This window comes from Hypanus sabinus, chromosome 2, assembly GCF_030144855.1.
Source record: "Hypanus sabinus isolate sHypSab1 chromosome 2, sHypSab1.hap1, whole genome shotgun sequence".
Classification (NCBI taxonomy): domain Eukaryota; kingdom Metazoa; phylum Chordata; class Chondrichthyes; order Myliobatiformes; family Dasyatidae; genus Hypanus; species Hypanus sabinus.
In genome coordinates this window covers 70,908,601-70,926,087 of record NC_082707.1, presented here as the reverse complement: position 1 = coordinate 70,926,087, position 17,487 = coordinate 70,908,601, and the positions used below count along the sequence as shown (strand labels likewise).

General features: G+C 39.4%; 1 protein-coding gene across 1 annotated transcript in view; it reads left to right on the top strand.

The window, feature by feature from the left end:
• LOC132404877 (retinol-binding protein 2-like) overlaps positions 1-16,328 on the top strand; it is a 57,737-nt gene extending 41,409 nt beyond the window's left edge. The window contains exons 3-5 of the mRNA XM_059989442.1: positions 8,576-8,754; positions 14,438-14,539; positions 16,195-16,328. Of these exons, the coding sequence (XP_059845425.1) occupies positions 8,576-8,754; positions 14,438-14,539; positions 16,195-16,245 (332 nt within the window). The 3' untranslated portion in view covers positions 16,246-16,328. The remainder of the gene's footprint in view (positions 1-8,575; positions 8,755-14,437; positions 14,540-16,194) is intronic.
• Positions 16,329-17,487: the final 1,159 nt, after the last annotated feature.

Genomic DNA, 17,487 nt, shown 5'->3' with positions numbered 1-17,487 from the left:
AATGATCTCCATGGTATGTCTGTAGAAATTTGCATCTATAGGCTTTGGTAACATACCAAATCTCCTCCAATTCCTAACAAAGCAGAGCTCCTGGTATGCCTTCTTTGTAATTGTATCAATATGTTGAGCCCAGGGTTGATCCTCTGAGATGTTGAGACCCAGGAACTTGAAACTGCTCACCCTTTCCAATGCTGCCTCCTCAATGAAACTGGTATGTGTTCTCTCAACTTGCCCTTCCTGAAGTCCATAGTCAATTTGTCTTACTGACGTTTAGTGCAAAGTTATTTTTGTAACACTACTCAACCAGCCAATCTATCTCAGTCCTCCATGTCACAATCTGAGATCTTGCCATCAACAGTTATATCATCAGCAAATCAGTTCTTAAGATGTTTTTCTTAAAATGCAAGTATTTATTGCTATGGTTGTTACTGCTAGGATCTGTAAAACTCCCCTTAGATGCACAACATTTTGTAATAATGTGATTTACAGTCTGATGATTGTTTAGTATTTTGTCCTTATACAGTTATTAAGTTAAAGAAGGGAAGTACTGGCTACCTGTACTCCATAACAACAGGATAGGATACATCTGTAAAACAAATTATTCTGAATGGGTAACCTGACATGATCATCTCCGTCCAAAAATTGGGTTCATTGAATATAAATTCAGGTATATAAAGCGAATCAGGTCATAAGACCAAATAACCATAAGACACTGGAGCAGAATTAGGCCATTTAGCCGAATGAGCCTGCTCCACCATGGCTGCTTCACAGCTGATACATTTTCCCTCCCAGTCCCATTTTCCAGCCTTCTCCCTGTAACATTTGACACCCAGAATAATCAAGAACCTATCAAATTGTGCTTTAAATATATCCAATGACTTGACCCACATAGCCATCAGTGGCAATGAATTCCACAGAGTCACCTCCATCTGGCTAAAGAACTTGCTCGTCATCTCTGTTTTAAAGGGACATTCTTCTATACCAAGGCTGTGCCGACTTGTCCTTGACTCCCCCACTTTCAGAAACATCCTCTCCATGTCTATGTTATCTAGACATTTTAATAATTGATAGGTTTCATAAGATTCTCCCATTATTCTTCTAAACTCCAGCAAGAACAGTCCCAGAGCCTTTACACCAAACACTCCTCATATGTTAACCCTCTCATTCCTGGTATCACTCTCATGAACCTCCTCTGGACCCTTTCCAATGCCTGCACATCAATTCTTTGATAAGGAGCCCAAAACTGCTCAAAGTACTCCAAGTGTGGTATAACCAATGCATTATAAAGCCTCAGCATTGCATCCTTGTTTCTTATATCCTAATCCTCTCAAAATGAGTGCTAACATAGCTTTTGCCTTCCTTACCAGTGACTCAACCTGCAAGTTAACTGTCAGGTAATGTTAGCATCACCAGGTTGACTCTGTGGTTAAGAAGGCATACGGTGTATTGACCTTCATCAATCATGGAATTGAGTTTCTGAGAGGTAATGTTGTAGCTATATAGGACCCTGGTTGGACCCCACTTGAAGTACTGTGCTCAGTTCTGGTTGTCTCACTACAGGAAGGATGTGGAAACCATAGAAAGGGTGCAGAGAAGATTTACAAGGATGTTGCCTGGATTGGGGAGCATGCCTTATGTGAACTTGGCCTTTAAGAGGCATTGATCGTGTGGATTAGAAACATAGAGAAACATAAAAAAATAGAAAACCTACAGCATAATACAGCCCTTCGGCCCACAAAGCTGTGCTGAACATGTCTTTACCTTAGAAATTACCTAGGGTTACCCACAGCCCTCTGTTTTTCTAAACTCCATGTGCATGTGAGGTGGATCATTTTGGTAGGTCAAATATGATGTCAGAATTTCGTATTAGTGGTAAGACTCTTTGCAGTGTGGAAGATCAAAGGGATCCTGAGGTCTGAGTCCATAGGACACTCAAAGTTGCTTATGAGAATAGGTTGTGTGAACTCGGCCTTTTTTCCTTAGAGCAACAGAGGATGAGAGGTGACCTGATAGAGGTGTATAAGATGATGAGAGGTATTGACCGTGTGGATAAGCAGAAGCTTTTTCCCAGGTCTGAAATGGCTAGCATGAGAGGGCACAGTTTTAAGGTGTTTGGAAGTAGGTACAGAGGAGATGTCAGGGTTAAGTTTGTTTTTATGCAGAGAGTGGTGAGTGCGTGGAATGGCCTGCCAGCGACAGTGGTGGAAGCATATATGATAGGGTCTTTTAAGAGATTCTTGGGCAGGTACATGGAGCTCAGAAAAATAGAGAACTATGGGTAACCCTAGGTAATTTCTCAGGTAAGGACATGTTCGGCACAGTTTTGTGGGATGAAGGGCCTGTATTGTGTTGTAAGTTTTCTATGTTTCTATGTAATTATCCCTGAGGACTCCCAATTTCCCTTTCATCTATGATTTCTGAATCTTCTCCTCATTTAGAAAACAGCCTATGCCTATTCCTTCCACTAAAGTGCATGACCATACACTTCCTCGGCTATATTCTATCTGCCACTGCTTTTCTAGTTCTCCTAATCTGTCTAAGTTCTTCTACAGACTTCCTGCTTTTGTAACACTACCTGCCCCTCCACATATAATTGTATCATCTGCAAACCTGGCCTCAATACCATCATTCTTTTCATCCATGTCATTAACATATTACATGAAAAGAAGCTGTCCCAACGCTGACCGCTGCAAAACACCACTAATGACTGGCAGCCAACTAGAAATGCCCCCTTTATTCCCAGTCTTTGTCTCCCGCTGGTGAGCCAGTCCTCTATCCATGCTAGTATCTTTCATGTTCCACCATCAGCTCATATCTTGCTAAGTAGCCTCATGTGTGGCGCTTTTGACAAAGATCTTCATCCTCTCCACATCCACTCTTTCAAGGCTTTTCACCATTCAATAGGTTTCAGTGCGGTCAACCCTCATTCTTCTGAATTCCAGTGAATACAGACCCAGAACCATCAAATGCTCTTCATATGACAAGCCATTTAATCCCGGAATTATTTTCATGAACCTCCTTTGATCCCTCTCCAGGATTTTCAGCGCATCCTTTCTAAGGTAACAGGCACAGAATTACTCACAATATTTCAAGTAAGGCCTCAACAGTTCCTTATAAAGTCTGAACATTGCATCCTTGCTTTTATGTTCTAGTACTCTTTTGAAATGACTGCATACATCGCATTTGCCTTCCTCACCACAGTCAAACTGCAAATTAACCTTCAGGGAATCCCGCACAAGGACTCCCAACTCCCTTTGCACCTCAGATTTTCATATTTTCTCTCCATTTAGAAAATAATCAATCCTTTACTGTCTTCTACCAAAGTGCATGTCCATATACTTTCTGACACTGTATTCCATCTGCCACTTCTTTGCCCATTCTCCATATCTGTCTAAGTCCTTCTGTAGCCTCCCTATTTTCTCAAATCTACCTGCCCCTTTACCTATCTTCATATCATCTGCAAACTTTGCAATAAACCTATCAATGCCGTGATCCAAATCATGGTCATATAACGTAAAAAGAATCGGTCCCAAGAGAGACCCCAGTGGAACACCACTAGTCACCAGAAAAGGCTCTCTTTATTCCCACTGTTTGCCTCCTGCCAATCAGACACTGCTTATTCCATGCTAGAATCTTTCCTACAATACTATGGACTTGTAGTTTGTTAAGCAGCCTCAACATGTGGGAAAGAAAAGCCACTAGAGTGAAGTGGCATTTACAATTTTCCTGTCCTCAGGAACAATTACAGAATCTGATGATTCTTGACAGTTCATTACTAATGCCTCCACAATCTTTTCATTTATCTTTTTCAGAACCTTGGGCTGTAGACTTATCTACCTTCAGCCTTTTCAACTTCCCAAGCACCTTCTCCTTGGTAATAATAACTGCGCTCACTTCTGTCCCTTGAAACTCTTGAATTTCTGGCACACTGCTGGCATCTTTCACAGTGAAGACTGACACAGAATACTTGTTAAGTTTGTCCACTGTTTTTGTTGGCCCCTGTTCCTGCCTCTTCAGCAAGGGAAAAAAGAGTTAGTGCATGAAATTAAAGGCAAAGTTATACTTCTGCATTGAATCTGCGCCATAGGTACGGTATAGCTGCATACCCTATGCCGTAGGCTGACGTGCATCTCCCCAAAAATGTAACTATGCACCACAACAACTGTGATTGACCCGCCTGGTAGCATCGCATTTCCTCCTACCCATTTCCGGTTGCTTCTTCTTCTCCACCAATATTTGAAATGTATTTCCTCGTCCATGTCTCTCAGTGGCCAGACAAGCACAGAAAATTCACCTTCCTGATGCCTGAATCTGTTCAATGGTCGTACACACCATCTCCTCCGATGTCTTCTCTCTTTTCTGCGTTGTAGTAATTTCAATAAAAGTAACTCTTGTTCATCATTTATTAGCTCCATCTCCAACATGATGCACTCAGTTTCAGTCGCCATTGTTTGAAGTACACAAAGAAACTCAACACAGTGGCATAGAAACCCCACCGCCAACTAGCGTTTTGGCAGTGACACAGACACACCAATGCACAATACACACAACAGCGTAGGCCAATTGCGTAGGCTATGGCATAAAGCCTATGCAGAAGTATAAATCAGCCTTAACACTTAGTCTAAAGATTTCACTAAATGAAAAGTCAGACACAAGGGGCAGAATTGTCTAATCCTACTTTTATTTCTTATGTTTTCACGAAGTATGATTGAGAAAATATTTACACAGACAGAATGAAGAAAGCCTTTTGTATTTATCTGGAACTGCACACTAATAAAGAATCAATGACCTTAGGAGAGTAAAGAAAAAAGATTAAATCATGAAATGCCTTTGATCTCATTTTCTTTGCATTTTTTAATCAATCCTCAGCACTGTGACAACAATATCTCTGTGCTGAATCATCACCATTTCTCCAACAATTCAAGGAACTGTCCTAGCACCTCATGGTCAGAGGTAAATTTATTAGCGTACTGAAGTGGACACTGCTGGTGACAGATGGAAGTTACTGTTTCAAACATCAAAAAAAAGACTACGCAGCAGTGATAAATCATCAGCGCAGCTTAGCTGAAGGTTACATCAGCATACAGTACCTGGTTGGAAAGAACTATAGTATGTATGGTGGGTTAGGATTTTAAGGGCTGGTTGGCTATTTTTTGGAACAGGTGGGACTTTGTATCCACAAAAGCTGATTACATATTGAATACTGGAAACAACTTATTAACTTGCTGAAACCTAAGCCTATAAGACTGCAGTTAAGAAATACCCAAGCAATTCCATTATAGTAGTTGCTCATTAAGAACCCCTCCAAGAGGACCACAGCCTGGTCACAGGGTTTGGAGACTCAACTGCCTCAATTACCTGGCAGCAGTGTTGTCTGAAGTCAGGGCCTTGAGCTTTGACTCTTGGTAGGGTCACCCATGTCAAACAGGTCAAAGGGTAGAGGTCAGACTAAGAAGGGTCCACTGACTCTCCAGGTTTGGGGGTTCAGCTCAGGGCTAACTACCCTGACTGATTAAAAGAGAAAAAAAATGTCACAGAATCAGCAATGAAGAATCCTATATTTGTGCGACAGTATTCCTGAGTCTCCACGGGGATTTATATGACTGACAATGGTAAAAACCAAGAGGAAGCTACTGGCACGATGAAGGAAGCCCTGAACACTGCTAAGATATGAGAAGAGAGGACAACTCCATCATCAATGAAGCACTTCATTGGACCCCTGAACGAAAGGCAGAACACCAAAGACAACCGGGCTCTGTACAGTAGAGGTAGAAGTGAGGACCTTGAACCACACCTGGGACACAATAGAGAAGATGGTTCAGGACAGACAGAGATCGAGGACCTGCATTGCTATTCTAAATGCCAGCAGTGTAACAGGCATTTGATGATCATTGTCATCATTAAGAGCAACTTGATGCAGGGTTTTGACCTGAAACAGCAAATGCAGCCGTGCAGGGTCTCAAGATACTCAACAGGACGTAGGATTCTGACTGAGGGGGGAGAGAGTAACCGGTGAGAAAGGATCTGAGAGACATTGATCAGAGTGCTAATTCCACACTCATCATCAACATTTCATGGTCCTCCCACACTTCTCTGAAAACAGTAAACTGCTCCTAACGGTGGGGCATCAAATGGTTGAGGCTGTTATCCCAGTGAAGATGGGATTGATATTAAGTGAGCATGTGCATATGCTGAGTGAATGTAGGATATTTGTGGATGATGATTATGAGGAAGAATCAAAAGATTGCAAAGTGATGAAGTCAAATGTCACCGAGCAATGGCAGATGTGACCAAGTGCATCAATGAAGAGTGATTAGCAATTAACAAAGAAGTGAATGTGAGGAGCCATGTGCCAGAGTCGAGATAAAAGAGCAGGGTGTGAGGAGGGGGGTTGTGCACACAGTAGATGTAGGTGACTGGTTGCTGTGATTACTGTTATTTTTTTTAAAGTTCAACACATTAAACTATTTCAAAGGAATCCAAAATGTGGGTCTAACCAGGTTTACTTTAACTGAGGTGCACACATGTCATGTGGAAGTGTGATGATATATGCAATTCACATATTTATACATAAAACTCATAATGAATTATTTAAATAAACAAACATGCTTAATCTAACAATATATATACAAAAATGCTCAGATCTTGCTGAAATATTAAATACACAACAATTACCTTTCCTGATCTGATGAGGTCAATAAACTTCTTGCAATGCTGAGTTCAGAAGGAGGAAGTACATTCATGAAGCAGCCTTCGATGCCTACTTTGTGGCACTGACAAGCTACTATCAAAAGAGAAGAAAAAGCACTGCCTGGGGGTCTTATATCTCATAGCATGACAATATCCAGAGATGCATCACTGAATCATGGGACAGAGTTAACTTATTTGCTGCCTAGTCCTCTCTCTTCCTTTCAGGTGCAGTCAGCTTCTGTGTCCTTTTAATATAATACTTTGCAGCAAGATGTCAAATTGTAGGTCTGAAATGGGATTGCATGCATTGTCATGCTGGAAGCTTAGCCTAATCAGTCCAGGAACTTGGAAATTATATATTACTGGATATGACTGAATTAATTCTGAAAAAAATTAAAGAGAATTTCATATCTCCTGTACCCAAAAGCCTTCCTGCTTCTAGCCAGTAAATTATATTTCTGCCCATTAGTTCACTGAGCAAATCTTTTCATAATGAAGCTAAATATACAAAGAGAAGGAATCAACCAATTTTGCATGAGGAAACACGGTGAGACAATAATATTTTACTGTGTATTTAAAGCACTCAGAGCAAGCATGCAAAATTACAGCAATGGCATTGATGTGAAGGGCAATGTCTGGAGAGCCTTTGCTCAGTAATTAGGCAATGGATTTCTGTGCTTTTGATTTTACTGACAACTGAACCAGAAGTGATCATGATTTATTCTGCCGTGAGATAGACTTGCCATAGAATTTCCTAATAAGAAATGACAAGCCGAGGTCAGATTCTTTATTCTTACCTAATTGTTAATTCCTGAAAGCATCATGCATTACCAAAATATAATTAACTGGCACAAGACATTGATTAGACCAAAATTTTCAAAATGAAAAATAAAACTCTAGATATAAAACAATTACGGACAAGACTAAAGACTTTGATATTCAGTTTCCCAATCTATGCAGCACATACTTTAATCTTAATATCTAATGTAGCTTGGACTTCTGTTTTGTAATAATTTATCAGTTTTATTTGTTTTATTTAATAAAATACTTCTGAGTTTTTGACTTCTTTTAAACCAAGTGGTTTGAAAATTATTCAGAAGCAACTGAGGTTTGGGAATATTTTTTATTATAACGTCTTGGCCATCAGGTAAATTTCTTTGTATGGATTCAGGGTAACAATTTGTATCTTGTTATGTTTATGTGTTTCTGCAGCTCAAATGTCAATCAGCACAGCATGCTTCTAGTTCTGCTGTACCAACAGCAGTAGGTTAGTTAGTAGACAGTTGCACACAATCATAATTATAGCCCAGAGGCACAAGATTCCCAATTATTATAGTCTTCAATTAGACTACCAAGTATGATTGAATAACAACCTTCAGCATATAAGACAGTTGTTTTTTTTTCATTATTGCCAATTGTCTGACATCTGCTGGTGACACTCTTCAATGTAATATCAGCTAAGGCCTTAAACACAACCACTTCACTGTAAATTTCATGGTATAGACATGCATGGAACCAATCATAGAGTCAGGCTAGGCAAAAATGCTTCCTATCGAAAAGCTCACAGATAAATTGAAACAAATATTAACTGCAATTTTCCAGCTGTAACTGTCATATCATGCTGAAGGGACCTCAACTGTGTAATAATGTTCTCACAAAATACAATCTTAATCACTTCCCTCAGGAGAAAAAAACTTAGCTCTGCAGGCCTGAAATGTCATTCCTATTTGTATATAATGTCATCACTAGGTTTAAAGCTCAGATATAAATGCTTCATCCTGATAACAAGCAATAACATTTCAAGCAGACAATGAGCTTAAATTAAACTGTAACAAAAACTCTTCAGAATTTTCATGCTGAATTGACTCTCTTCTCCTCGATGCAGACATAGATTTTGCCACCAGAAAGATTGCAATTCATCTCACTCAAACAAAAGAAATCAAGCAGGAAGGGGACAGCTTTTTCACTAAAACTCTAAGTACATTCAGAAACTACAACGTGGATTTCAAAATTGGAGAAGAATTTGAGGAACACACAAAAGGATTAGATAATAGAGTGGTAAAGGTAAGTGCATGTCGATTTCTTTTTCACTGAGATATTTCCATGCCTCTGTGTTTTTCTTGCTGCATTCTGCACTTAATTTGCTTGGCCTACCACCATGAAACTAAAAGAAAGGTTGCATGGCCAGTTTCCAGGCTGCCATTAATTTATCTTTCAATCAGCTGTTTGTACTGTGGAGTGTCCAAATTAATTCCTAGGAATTTGCTTTCAATGTCCCATGAGGATTTCAACTGGCTGGTTTCCAGAACAGCATCCTCATGTAACACTGATGCATTGCATTCCCCAGACAATATAGAAATTAATTTTTGCAAGATCTTATTGGGGCCAGCACTTAAACCTGCAACTGTGGTTGCATCAAAAAAACTTTAAGGAGACATTCTGATATTTCAAATTCTGATAATTAGGAAATTGTACCATTTTAAGAATTGTTGCTACAGATACACAGGTAGGAAAGGAATGTGTTCCTAAAATATCAAAGGAAACTCTCTGGCTGGAGAAAGGTTCAAAGTTTTAAAGTTTCATTTTGTTATCAATGCATGTATGCAGAATACAACTCTGTGATTTGTCTTCTCCAAATAGCCATGGAAGTAGTCGTAAGAAAGGAAAAGACTACAAGCCCACAAAAAAAGGAAAAAGAAACAAAAAACTTCCCTCACACAAATACTGACAGATCGCTCACCCTTAAAACGACAGCTAGAACATCAAACCCCAAACCCCCAACACCGTCAATCCCATCCCTTGCAAAAAGAAACAGTGACAAGTGCATCAAACCCCCAATACACTTCCTTGCACACAAAAACTAACAGACCACCCGTACGGAAAAACCTCAGACCCTAAATCCCCAACCCCTCCCTCACACAAAAAATCTCATTTATCGCCCACTCAGAAAATGGCAACAAGGACTATCAGACCCTCAAACCCCAAACCCCCAACCCACCAATCAGCAATAAGAAAGATAATATGGAAAACTGAAGGAGACTACAGTCCACACCAAGAATCACATGAATCTCAGAATTTCAGAAGTATCCTCCATCAGCAATGAGGAGAGTGACCATTTAAACTCAGTCCTTCTGTAGAGAGCGACTGCAAAATTAAAATTGAAACAAAAGCCTGCTGGAAATCTGAAACAAAATCAGGAAATTTTGGGAACATTTAGCGGGTTGGGCATCATCTCTGGAAAGAGGACGGGTTGAAGTTAATGTTTCAGAAGATTCAGATGAGAGCGTTCCAACTTAACAGTGTTAGCTCTGTTTTTCTTTCCATGGTTGCTCCATGGAATTTCTGGCATTTTTGTATTTTGGTAGAGAAGAACAGTACCCATATGAGGCACATCGTTTGTGAAGGGGGTTTTGGAAATAACTAGGGTTATAGTCACGTGTTTTTGGGAGGAGGCTGTCATGGAGTTCTGTGTGGAATATTTAGTAATACTCTATGAATGCATTCAATAAATGCCTGAATTTTAAATAGATTACAGTGGTGGGAAATCCCTGTGCCTGCTCCACCACTTCCCTTTTCATTTGGAGCATGGTGCTTGGGTAAATCCTGAAAGTAGCAGTGTGCACTAGTCAAATACAGCAGAAATTGGTAGCAAACTGGAATGATCCTGCTGCCTCTGAGTTAATATTGTTCATGATTGTGAGCTACATGGACAAAGCAGTTCCATCACCTGTATTTGAGGATGCCATAAAGGTCATACTTTAAACAGCAAAATTTTGGGGGACCTGGATTGGTTTAAATACTCTCAGAACTTCTACAGTTGTTGAAAATCCTGTCAGAAATCAGTCAAAGTCCAGACATTGTCAGATTAAGCCTATTTTTAATTGTACATTTCTTTGGAGTTGTATGAGGATACTGCTTGGCCACCATTTCCCCAAACAGAAAATGATAAGAATGAATTCTTGATCTCATCTCTGTTCTAAATGGACATCCCTCAAGCAAGAATGTAATGCTGTGGCTTTATAAGGCATTGGTTAGACAGTGTGGAGTACTGTCAGCAGTTTTGGGCCAGTAACCCAAGAAAAGCTGTGCTGGCATTGGAGAGGATGTTCACAAGAATAATCTCATGAATGAAAGGGTTAACATATGAGGAGCTCTGGGACTATACTTGCTAGAGTTTCGAGGATTGAGGGAGGATCTCATTGAAACCTATCAAATATTGAAAGGCCTAGATAGAGTGGATGTGGAGAGAATGTTTCCAACAGTGGGATAGTCTAGGACCAGAAGACACAGCCTCAGAACGGAGGGACATCCATTTGGAAAAGAGATGAGGAAAACTTTCTTTCGCCTTAGGGTGGTGAATCTGTGGAATTCATTACCACAGACAATTGTGCTGGCCAAATCATTGGGTATATTAAAGGAGGAAGTTGATAGATTCTTGATTTTTCAGGTCATCAAAGGTTATGCGGAGAAGACAGAAGAGTGAGGTTGAGAGGGGTAATAAATCAACTATGATAGACTAGAGGAGCAGACTCCATGGGCTGAATGGCAAAATTCTACTGCTATATATTTTGGTCTTATGATCTTATGGAACTTGCAATCTACTTTGTCATGGCCTTACACCTTATTGTCTGCCTGACTTGCAATTTCTCTGTAACTGGAACACTTTATTTTACATTCTGTTATTATTTTATCTGTACTATCTCAATATACTGAAGTGATGAAATTATCTGCATGAATGCATGCAAAATGAAGTTTTTCTCTATACCTCACTATACGAGACAATAATAAACCAATTTACCAATTTTAGATAAATATTGAAAACCAAAAAAAAAATGTCAGCTGAGAGATTGATAAAATTCTCCAGTCTTCAACTCCATATGAGGTATAATTCCCAATAGAGCACTTATCCCTTGATAGCAGTTTGGTCAAACGTAAACATTCCAAGATTATTCCAGGAATATATAGTTTCCATACATGCCATGCCTATCTATGGCAGGACCCCACTGGCACATTGGGAACATCAGCAGTGGTTATAGTTGCTTTTCAGACTCTGCAAGAGTCTGTTAACGACTAATGCAGAATTCATATCATCTTATACTTCTTTAATTCTTTTAATGTTTTCTAGTAATGTAAGTAGTTACAATCTTTTCCCTTCAGTGTGTATGCACCCAGTGCAAATGACATATTACTTTGATAGAGTAACTTGGTCAATATGGTGCCTTTCATATTCCATTTCTGTGCTTCAGAATTGCCAAAAACCCAATCCAATGCAGAAGATGTCATGTACATAAATGCAGGGGCATGTAAAAGAACCACTATGATTGAGGACCTAAATGAACAGGTTCTCTACCCATTCAGTATCAAACCAAATTCTTTTTTAGAAACATAGAAATATAGAAACATCAAAAACCTACAGCATAATACAAGCCCTTAAGCCCACAATGCTGTGCCAAACATATAATTACTTTAGAAGTTATCTAGGGTTACCCATAGCCCTCTATTTTTCTAAGCTCTATGTACACAACCAGGAGTCTCTTAAAAGACCCTATCATTTCCGCCTCCACCCTTGTCGTTGGCAACCCATTCTACCATGCTCGGTGTAAAAGAACTTAACCCTGACAACTCCTCTGTACATACTTCCAAGCACCTTAAAACTGTGCCCATGTTAGCCATTTCAGCCCTGGTAAAAAGCCTCAGACAATGGTGTACAAAGGCTGTTTTAAATCTGGTCAAGTAGAAAAGAAAAGCTTACGAAAGGTTCAAAAAACTTTATAATGATAGAGACTTAAAAGATTATAAGGCTAGCAGGAAGGATTTTAAGAATGAAATTAGGAGAGCCAGAAGGGGCCATGAGAAGACCTTGGCAGACAGGATTAAGGAAAACACCAAGGCATTCTACAAATATGTGAAGAGCGTGAGAGAATATGTAAATAGCATCTAAGACATGAGAGAATAGGACCAATCAAGTGTCGCAGTAAAAAAGTGTGTATAGAACAGTAGGAGATAGCAGAAGTACTTAATGAATATTTTGCTTCAGTATTCACTACGGAAAAGGATCTTCGTGATTGTAGGGATGACTTACAGTGGACTGAAAAGCTTGAGCATGTAGATATTAAGGAAGAGGATGTGCTGGAGCTTTTGGAAAGCATCAAGTTGGATAAGTCACAGGGACCAGATAAGGTGTACCCCAGGCTACTGTGGGAGGGAAGGGAGGAGATTGCTGAGCCTCTGGCAATGATCTTTGCCTCATCAATGTGGATGGGAGAGAATCTAGAGGATTGGAGGGTTGTGGATGTTGTTCCCTTATTCATGAAAGGGAGTAGAGATAGCCCAGGGAACTATAGACCAGTGAGTCTTACTTCAGTGGATGGTAAGTTGATGGAGAAGATCCTGAGAGGCAGGATTTATGAACACTTGGAGAGGCATAATATGATTAGGAATAGTCAGCATGGCTTTGACAAAGGTAGGTTGTGCCTTATGAGGCTGATTGAGTTTTTTAAGGATGTGACTAAACATGTTGATGAAGGTAGAACAGTAAATGTGGTGTATATATATTTCAACAAGGCATTTGATAAGGTTCTCCATGTATAAGATGATGAAAGGCATGGATCGTGTAGATTGTCAGAGGCTTTTTCCCTAGGGCTGAAATAGCTAGCACTAAGGGGCATGGTTTTCAGGTGCTTGGAAGCAGACACAGAGGAGTTGTCAGAGGTAAGTTTTTTTTTACACAAAGTGGTGAGTGTGTGGAATGGGCTGGTGATGGTGGTAGGGGCGAATACAATAGGGTCTTTTAAGAGACTCCTGGATAGGTACATGGAGCTTAGAAAAATAGAGGGCTATGGGTAACCCTAAGTAATTTCTAAGGTAAGGACATGTTCAGCAAAGCTTTGTGGGCTGAAGGGCCTGTATTATACTGTAGGTTTTCTATTTTTTTTTAACGTTTCTGTATGTTCCTAATCCACACAATCAATGCCTCTTAAAGGCCAAGTTCACATAAGGCATGCTCCCCAATCCAGGCAACATCCTTGTAAATCTCCTCTGCAGCCTTTCTATAGTTTCCACATCCTTCCTGTAGTGAGGTGACCAGAACTGAGCACAGTACTTCAAGTGGGGTCTGATCAGGGTCTATATAGCTGTAACATTACCTCTTGGCTTTTTAATGGGGATGACAAAACTAATTCCAAACATATTCAATGATTTGATCATTACCAATATTTTATATATCAATATCTAGAAACTAACATGAATTTTTCTGACCAAGTAAAGTTATGTTTGCATCACTTTAATGGTATTGCAGTAAATGATATCCTGAGCCAAGTTAATAATGGATTGAATTAGATTAGTTTTATATCATTCAGAAATCTGAATATTTTGATAGATAATTTCTTGGGCTTTGCTCTAGGGATGATGAGGTATGGTCTCATGACTGCTCTGTCTCCATCTAAATAGCCAAAGTATCAGAGGGAGCTAGATAAATGATCAAGGACTACTTGAATGGAGGACATCAGATCTGATTCTGTTCAAATCCTCACCAATGATCAGGTGCTTGGTTGCACTGAAGGATACTAATCAGGCAGGAACAGACAACCTGGCTGATCCCCAGGAAGAAAGTGGTCAATTGTGTTAATCCATCTGAGGTTAGATGGTTCATTTTAAACCCTGGCCTATCTCGCTTGGATTGCCTAGTTATAGTAAGCAATCAAGTTCATTGGTCAAGTTCATGACAAGTCTATGTGTTTGTCTGCAGACACTGGTGCAATGGGATGGGGACAAGATGGTCTGCGTTCAGAAGGGTGAGAAGCCCAACAGAGGCTGGAAGCAATGGATTGAGGGTGATGAACTACACCTGGTAGGTCACACTGTGCCCTCATTTAAGCTGTGCCAATAATGTGATTAATAATTATTTAAGTGAAATCTGGGATCTAATTGACAATAAAAACTGATAATATGATGAAATCTGTATGAATAATTGCTTTCATATTAACGTCCCAACCTTTTAGTCTGAGTATAAAACACAACTGGGTGACACAACGTGCTGTTGCCTGCACGTGTATGTAAAGAATGCAATGCCGCAGTTCTGCTTTCTGCTTCTTTTTTTGATGTAGTACCTCCATTTCATTAGTTAAGTAAGTGTTCGTTGGGACTATGAATTTCATTTAGACTTGATTGCAGTTGACACAACAGTGGATCACTTGGCAAACATGGTTTCATCTGGAAGCCCAACACCATATTTTAAGAACAATGAAGAGACTTGCAATGTAAAAAAAATCAGCCTTGCTAGTTTTGCCTGGATATCTTCACCAACCATTCTTACCACCCTCTTACCAGCACCCTCTACTGCTTCATGTCAAACACTCCTAGAAGCTGAAGTGAATTTCCTTTTTAGCACAAGTGTGACTTTAATATAAAAAATCAGATTAATAGAATTAAACTTGTGCACTATATTTCAGTCCAGCCATAATGACTCTTTTGGTTACAGTATTTTTTTTATTACATGTCACTAAAGTGATAGTATAAGATCATTGTAATTTTAGCATTAATTGACATATCATTTGGTGGCTGTATGCCAAAAGGAAGGAGATACGTAGGCTATGAGAAAAGTACAGGAATGAGTCTTGTTAAAGTATTTTACTAGAGGACAGTAGCCAAGTTTGTTCTGCAGCTGGCTTAAGTGCCCATAAATGGTGTGGCAATTGCTTGCAGATTTTAAATGTGAGCTGGCATGGTGGGCTTTGGTGTGTTTATTAAAAGGGCTTGCAAGATGAAAATGGCCAGAGTGTCAATGGTAATGACGTGGAAAATGTGAAAGTGAAAAAAAAACACACTTCCTAACAAAAATTGGGCAGGGACTTAAAATATACAGTAAGTGGTAAATTTAGTTAATTTCCCACTGTACAATTTCAGCCTTACTCCAACAGCACTTTCTCAACTGGGCAAACAAGTTTTATCGAGACAGAAGGAGTTATGTTCTTTTAACCACATTGGACCCTAGTGATGGTGCAACTGGCTGAATGGGGTCATCTCTGGCCAGGGTCATCAGTCCAAGAATATCAGTGATTACTTTGCATTTTTGAAGCAGTAGGGGCATTTCTTTAGGTCCCAGAAAGCAACTTTGCCTCGGCTGCTTAGGTTCACACAAATCCCACTCACAAGAGTCTTCTGAGCCCTTCTGATGCTTTACAACCCCCCCCCCCCAACTCCTAAGTTTTGTTCCACCCAGTCTTCAACTAGAACTTCTTGTCTCCTTGTTTAGCCAATTGCCCAAACTATGTGCTAAGAGTAATTCTGTAAATTTTGTTTTGTAGGTTATACTGTATCTTTGGATTTTCTTTTACTTACTGTTCTCTCCTAAAGGAACGTACGGCGTTTGCACAAGCAGTCAAACAATACCTTGCTCAGATTGAAATCTATCATATGGTGTTCTGAACCAACCCCGATCCTGTGAATTAGCTATTCCAGTCATGTGTGATAATTATATTTTAATTTATTTTTCTTTCCTTGCAGGAACTAACGTGCAATGACCAGGTCTGCCATCAAGTTTTCAAGAAAAAGTAAACAGTTGAATGTGGACTTAAATGGTTCTTATATGTGGCATTTCTATGCTCAGCATCACTGAATGTGTGCTGTGGTATCACAATAAAAGTGTTTGTCCTTAGAGAATGAATAGTGATTTAATTTACAGTAAATGTATTTGTATTGCACATCATGTAGAATAAAAGCATTACATTAGGAACCTTCTATCTTTAGCTCCCAGTGGTTGTTTCCAAAGGGACAGCGTATTATCTTTAATGTTTTACTGTCAATAATGCATCACCAGGACTCAGATTCATCCGTATTTGCCTAAGGCAAACACTTCTTTCTTTGGCTTTTCCTCAGAGGAAAGCTCCATCAGACCTCTCAGAGAGAAAAATAAATCTTCTTTCTTTCAAGGCAAAGGGATTAAACATTGCATAAGAGAACTCAGGAAGGAAAAGATATTTTACGACTTCTGGATTTCTAATTTTATGCTGAGGTTGCATGATTATTAAACATTTAATACTAGGTAAGACGGTATGGTATTATAATAATTCACAACAAAAGCAATAAGTACAACCATTTGTTTTTTTTCTGACCAACTGGAAAAATAGCTCAGGAACATAGTCAATAAAACAAAAACTTAGCTTATTTTATGCATATTGAACACTAGCAAACCATAACAATCTCTCAGTTCTACCAACATTCTTTTACCTCAGGAATATCACTCTTACTGAGCATGGTTCCCATCAAAAATATTTATTTTAAAACAGGAAGGGCTGGAAAAGATCAGCATAGGTGTGGAATGAAAAGCAGAGCTAAGATCTCATTTGAAAATCAGAAGCATACAGATCCTGGAAATCTGAAATAAACAGAGAAAATAGCCACATGTCAGGCAGCACATGTAGAGAGAGAACCAGAGTTAAGATTTCAGATCGACAAACTTTCATCAGAAATGGAAACTGTTAGGGATCAAAAATAAAAATTAAATTGCAGAAAAGTGAGAGAAATGGAGGGAATGAAGGGAATGTCTGCGGCAAGGCTGAACCCACAGCACAGTTGTTGGCAGAGCCAGCTGAGCCAGGGGAACGAAGATCTCATAATCACAATACAAAAAAAAAACTTGATCTCAAGTAAGCTAGTTTCACAAATCTGCAATGCTGCAGGTCATTGCTCACAGCCTTAGCTCTGTTAAGGGAGTATCAGAAAATTCTCGCATCCTGATTCTGGAAATAAAACAACAGTCTACTGATTAATTTGTGAGTAGGTAGCAATGTGCTTGTG